This window comes from Equus quagga, chromosome 12 (genome assembly GCF_021613505.1).
Source record: "Equus quagga isolate Etosha38 chromosome 12, UCLA_HA_Equagga_1.0, whole genome shotgun sequence".
Taxonomy (NCBI): Eukaryota; Metazoa; Chordata; class Mammalia; order Perissodactyla; family Equidae; genus Equus; species Equus quagga.
Window position 1 is genome coordinate 35,164,047 of NC_060278.1, and position 6,386 is coordinate 35,170,432.

Here is a 6,386-nt window from a genome sequence, read left to right on the forward strand (position 1 = left end):
GCCCTGAGCTAACATCTGTGGCCATCTTCCTCTACTTTATATGTGGGACACCTACCACAGCATGGCTTGCCAGGTGGTGCCATGTCTACACCTGGGATCCAAACCGGCGAACCCCAGGCCACTGAAGCGGAATGTGCCCACTTAACCACTGTGCCACTGGGCTGGCCCTAATTTAATCATTTAAAACAACAGTTTAATTTAATTTGGTTTAATGTAATAGTGTTTTCTGTTAAACAGAAATTGGCCCAGATTATTTTTTGTGGCAGTGGCAAAGAAATGGTCAAATAAAATAAAAATATGTATAAATGAAGGAGGACTCATTCAAGACCTGGGGTCTGGAGATGAAGGAAGATGCCAGTAAACATCTGCTGAGCTTTTATCATGTGCCCATTGTAGATAGAGCCACTGAAAACAACCTGCTCCAACCGGAAAAGTCAAAACATGTAGGAAGCCCCATCGATCAAAACACCAGAAACCAAAAACATCGCAGCTCACCCTCCTGCGGAACATACAGGCTCTCCCCCAGATCCATGCCAGACTGGCTCCTTTTCATGTGGACTCAGTGCCAACGTCACCTCCTCAGAGAGCCCTTCTCTGACACCAAGGTCAAGGGTCCCCCATCATCTGTCTCCCGGACCCTCTTTCACTGTCTTCATACCACTTCTAATGCTTCTCTGCATTTTCTTTCTTCCCTCACTAGCCAGCTGCCTGAGGCTGGCCCTTATCTGTCTTGTTGGCTGCTGTAGCTCCAGCTCCCGGAAGTGCCTGGCACACAAGAGATGCTTAATCAATGTTTACTCACCATAGTGAATACAAACAAAACCAGAAGTCCTTCCCACGAGAATGCGTCTTCCTTCTCTGAATCCTCAAGCTGTGCTCCCCTGAGAGGCCCTCCCGACGAGACCCTCCCTGCACAGGTGAGCACCCCGATACGGGCTCTCTCACACCCTCCGCTGACTATTCTCACATGAGCAAGCTCCTCTGCAGTTACGTGTCTACACCCGTCTCCCACTCGGGTTGGTAAGAGAGTGTAACAGCACTGGTAGGTTTTCAGCAAGTGAAGAAACTCATTTTAGACAGGAAGACTGGCAGAGCAGTTAGGAGCCTGGGTTCTCTGCGGGACTGCCTGATTTCAAAACCTAGCTTTGCTGTTTGCTGGTTGTGGGAACTTAGGTGAGTTTCTTGGACATTCTCTGATTCAATTTCCTCATCTTTAAAACAGGAATAATAATACTTACACAGGATGATTACAAGGAATTAATAGACATAAAATGCTTTGAATGAAGCCTGGTCCATAATAAGGACTTAAATGCAAGCTATTGTTTTAAAAATTATGTTCTAAGGAAGACTAACCATTTAAATTACTTGAAACCGAGTAGTTGCAACTTTGGCATAAATCAATGTGGCAGAGACAGACAGAAGGAATATAAGAGGGAAGAACCAGGTGGAGTGAATGCTGTGGAAATACACCAGTAACCTGTCTAATGACACAGGGAAGCTCCACTGGCTCCACGCGGTTCCACAGCCTGAGCTTCTCCGTGACCAGCGCACACGGACTCCTTCCTGCCCACACAGGTGAAATCAGACTCCTCGGCGGCCTGCCGTCTCCTCCAGGAAGACACTTAAACACATCTCCAGCCCACCACGCAAAACCATCATACAGTGGACACGACTCCACACAACTCCATTGTTTCTTACTCAGAAAAGATGGACTGTTTACAAAATTCCTAAGAGCCAGCACAATTTCTGAATGAGATTGAGAGCACAAGAGCCTGAGCTTAAAAAAGGAGACCAGGGTGGCTGGCCTTCCTGTGGTGGCTGGTGCCCGTCACTGCAGGCAGCCCCGCCCAGACCGTCCAAACGCAGGAGCAACCAGGCCCCGCGCCAGCACCGGGGCAGTGGTCAGAGGACTGCGTCAACACACGCTGGAGAGGATGGCAGGGTCTGCCCCCAGGATGCGGCTGCCGACCCCAAGCCCCCAAACACCTCCTGGGAGGCGCAGGTCATGTACACGAAGCCGTCCTCGTCCTTGCAGTCCCTGTAGATCTCTGCCACGGTCACGCTCATACTGGCCACACTCCTGTGGTTCACCAGCAGGTGAAAGGCTTCAGTGGCCCCGAGGACCATGGGGTTCCTGGGATGGAGGAGAGGGAGGGGGCAGGAAGGGGATGCAGCCGGCAGGGAACGGGCCCTGACCAAAGCCTCCCCTGGTTCGGCCAGTGTAAACTTATCTACCCAAGATGCCCTGCCTCCCCGCTCCAGTGTGTCTTCCTGAAGCTTGAGAGCCGCCCAGGAGAGGCCTGAGGGAGGTGCAGACTCCTGGGCTCCAGCCCCGGAGTTCGCTTGAGAAGATCCAGGAAGCAGCCCAGGATGCTGCAGGGTCGTGAAGCAGGTGGAGCTCACTGGGAGAAACGTTGCTCTAGAAGCACAGGCCCTCCACCTGCCGCCCCGTCGCTGCCTGGAGTCTTTCAAAGTGTCATTTCTATCCATTTGTCTGCCCACAGGAGTCACTGCTGAACCAGTAATTTGTATCTGGTCCTGACTTAACTTTTTGCACAAAACCTCATCCCTCGTCCTGTTTGATTCCCTAATAACAGATAAAGAATCCGCGGCACAGAAGTTAAACAATCTCATAGAAACAACTCGAACGTCCATCCACGGATGAATGGATAAACACAATGTGGTATATACATACTTATAAAAGGAGGAAATTCTGTCAATCAAATCCTACAACATGGGTGAACTTTGAGGACCTTATGCGAAGTGAAATAAGCCAGTCACAAAAAGACACTGTAGGATTCCACATTCATGAGGTCCCTGGAGCAGTCAAATTCACAGAGACAGGAAGGAGGCTGCGGGGCAGGGAGAGCTGCAAGGGCGAGTCAGCGGTACAGGCTCTCAGTGTGGGAAGCTGAAAAAGTTCTGGAGACGGATGGTGGTGAAGGTTGCACAACGAGGTGAAGGTGCTTAATGCCCCTGAACTGCACACTTAGAAATGGTTAAGATGGTATTTTCTCACAATTAAAATAAAATAGTAAAAGAAATTAAAGGACGTGCCCAAGGCGCTTCTCCATCTCTCGGCAGTGTCCCTGCGGCGCTGAGAGAGTGTTAGACTCTGTTCACTTTCCTGGGATTTAAAGTGCCCAGGACTCTCAGACCGGCTCAGACTGCAAGGCCATTCTATCACTAACCAGAAAAATATCCATAGCTCGAAAATGCGGGGCAAAACCGCCTCCGTTTGTTATGAATTTAACGTTCAGAATTCCTGTCTGGTGCAAAGAGAAGGTATATTGCCGTGGGCTCTGACACATGAATTAAGCAGCTTTGCGGGACGTTCCGGAAGGAATTACTGCGCGAAAGTCTGAAGTTCCTCCTCTTGGGATGAGGATGCAGAGGCGCAGCCATACCGGCTGGACTTCACGGGCGTTCTGAATCGTTTTTGACAGCATAGCGAGTTGAGTCTGTCCGTAATGGCTAACCCTGTCTAACCGCCCCCCACCCAAACATTAGGGGCACAGCGGAGCACTCCCGGCCCCTGGAGGAGGGGCTAAGGTTACGTGGCGCGTGGGAGGGGAGACAGTTTCAGAATCCGGTTAAGTCTGGATAATCTAAAGATAATAACCCAGCGCCCACCATTGTGCTGCTCTCCCCGGGCAGGCAGATGTGTGTTCTGCACCGGAAGGGCGGAGCTGAAGGCAGCCTGTTGCAATGGGCTCTTGCGTTTAGAAACTGCACCTTCCTCTTCTTTCTTCTGCTACCAGCCTCTCGTTTCATTAAGGTCCAGGAGCCCCCAAGAGTGAGAACTCTGTGGTCTGGAACCGTCCAGGGCAGGAATTTCTGTCTCGTGCATCATTCTATGCGCAGAGGCCAGCACAGCGTCTGACGCGTGGTGAGCACTAGGTATCAATACGCTTAAACGCGTTACTGCGTTGGAGAATGGGGAGTGTAGGAAAATGAGAGGCGCCGTACACGGGAAAAGGACGGAATGGGGTCACACTCACTTGCTGGTGAAGCTACTTATGCCCCCAGCAGTCTGGAGCCTGACAGGAGTTGGGATCGAAGCCAGACTTTGGTTTTTCTTGAGTTGCCCCCGTTCCACTGGATTAACCTCACCCTTAGCAGGTCTGAGGACAATGCAGAGTGTTCTAACAGCTCAAAAACATCATCGCAAAGGTTCTAAAGAAACCATCTGCGTCGGCCCAAACCTGTGAGAGGCTGTTTCCAGCGCAGGAGACTCACGCACCAGCCAGGTTTACGGAGCCCCCACTCAGCTATTGTTACTTTCATATCATTTTTATTGAGTCCGGCTGGCAGGTGACAGCTTCAATCCCTTAAGCCTTATTGTTAAAGTCAGCAACATTTGCTTCACTTCGCCTTTCCTTGTTCCGAGCTGGTGGAGGCTGCATGTGGGGAAGGTCTGGCTCGTGTGCTCAGTGATGCCCGCAGGTGCACAGCGCACGTCCCTCCCTGCCACAAGGGGGGAAATTACCAGGGGCAAAATGCTATCATTGGGCTTTTAAAACACCTGAAACCAGAGGGTTCTCTGGACTAGTTTCCAAAGTTTCCTTTGGGAAATTCTTAGAGAAATCTGAAGTCAGACATTACAACTCAGTACCAGTAAAATGTTGAAATAAGAGAGAGAACAGCTGTTACATCAATATCCGGAGCTCTCACTGTCGTTAGAATTGCTAGCAAGGTACTTGCCACCTTTTAAAAGTTGGTTATTCATGAGATCATCCTTTTTAAAGACACACTTGAAGGGAAAAGGTGAAGCACAAATTCTTCCTCTTCTCACGCTGCCAGATCCCACCATCTCCAAGGCCCAGGGCTGCAGGGCACACGCCCCCGAGGGCTCCATGTCCCCTACCGCATGACGCCCTGGAACTGGGTCACGGTCAGCCCCTGCGGGCCCAGGAACTTGGTCTTGTCCAGCGCTGTCAGGAACTGCTCCCTGGGGAGCGCTCCCCCACCGCCTGTCAAGAGGGTCAGCATGACTCTCTTCTGAATCAGGGCCTTCAGTTCTCTGTGTCTTAGGCACTTGGAACAGAAAGAAGGAGGCCATTGGCTGGGTTTTAGTTTTTCAAAGAACAGGACGTCACAGACCCCCCCCCCAAGGGAGCACAGCGGAGTCTTACTGGGATCCCGCTGGGGAACTTCACCCAGATTCCAGCAACTTCCCCTCTTCTGGTTGCTGTGAATATTGAAGATGGCAGGTAATAGAAGTCTGTATCTTTCCTCCCTGCCTCAAGGGCCAGAACCCAGACGGTGGGCCAAGAGCTTCTCCTGAGCTCTTCCTCCGCCCGAAGGGGCTGACACTCGCGCTTTTCTGCAGAGTCTGCGGTTTCTTCAACAGCTGTGCCTGCGCCTGAATTAAAACAAACAGAAAAATCCCACAACCAGGACCTAGCTCATCCCTCCAGCTGCTTCCTAACCCCCTGCAGGAGCCTAAAGGGGGCCCTTAAGTGGGGCTGTGTGACATCAGGCCTCTCCCGCCCTCCCTGGGCAGAAGGAGGTCAGATCTGAGGACAGAAAGGGAACACCTGCTTGCTGGTCAGAAAAAGTCACTTTGCTCACAACTAGCTAAATATGTGTCTTTGCTAAAGACATTAAGATTCCCAATGTGGTGCCGTGGTCCTCACTATAGCATGGTCCTTCGGCCTAAGCTGGGAGCTCTGTATAGAAACAGCCCAGTGCGAGGACATTCTAATACTGTAGTAATGAGGCAAATTGAAGATCGAGTCACTTTATCCGGAAATATGCTGCTGCTTTTCACAGCAAGAAATAGATACTCCAGAAAGGTTGAGTAATTTGCCCAGATAAAAAGAGGTGAAACTGCAGTTAAAATCCAGGTGTGTACCAAAGTACTATTTTACTCAGCAATTTTCCAACATATTTTGTCATATTTCTACAGCTCTAGGAATGTGGGTAGGACAGCTATTATCATACTCAGGGTCTTGCATTTAAAAGATGATGAAAGTGAGGTCCACAAAAATTAACTCGCAGGCCTAGGATCGACCAGACAGAGACAGACTCAGTTCTCCTTGTTCCTGGACCAGGAGGTTCCACCCCATCAGGCTTCTTTTATGCATTCATGATGGTTTTAGTGACTCAGCTTCCCCATATAGAAAACAATGTTGCTACGGATGTTGACCCCCTCCTTACCTCGCATCCCCTCATCCCCACACTAGTCCCCCCATCTTGTTCAGACCCATCCCCATCCTGGGAATAAACAGGACCATTTGTATTTCCTCCGTGGTTAGAGGAGGTACGTGATCTTCCAAGGTCATCTCTGGCACCATTCCTGCAGAGACATTTGACATTTGAAGAGTCTTCAGTCAGATGATGATGATACAGAGGAAAGCGGCCAGACGTTCTCCAGGTTTGTT

At 50.4% G+C, this 6,386-nt stretch overlaps 1 protein-coding gene across 1 annotated transcript; it reads right to left on the bottom strand.

Annotated features, from left to right (window-relative positions):
* Positions 1–1,902: 1,902 nt before the first annotated feature.
* On the bottom strand, positions 1,903–6,169 carry LOC124248153 (microtubule-associated proteins 1A/1B light chain 3C-like). The gene is made up of 4 exons (XM_046678006.1): positions 6,163–6,169; positions 5,123–5,365; positions 4,868–4,961; positions 1,903–2,134 (listed from the first exon to the last, which is right to left on the bottom strand). Exons 1-4 carry the CDS (start codon positions 6,167–6,169, stop codon positions 1,903–1,905), a joined length of 576 nt encoding a protein of 191 aa, XP_046533962.1.
* Positions 6,170–6,386: the final 217 nt, after the last annotated feature.

Excerpts from the sequence above, each read along its gene's own strand:
- LOC124248153 (XM_046678006.1), bottom strand. Across the intron at positions 4,962-5,122 it reads GATCCCAGTAAGACTCCGCT|CGCTCCCCAGGGAGCAGTTC; the intron begins GTGCTCCCTTGG and ends GCGGTGGGGGAG. Across the intron at positions 2,135-4,867 it reads CAGTTCCAGGGCGTCATGCG|GAACCCCATGGTCCTCGGGG; the intron begins GTAGGGGACATG and ends CCTCCATCCCAG.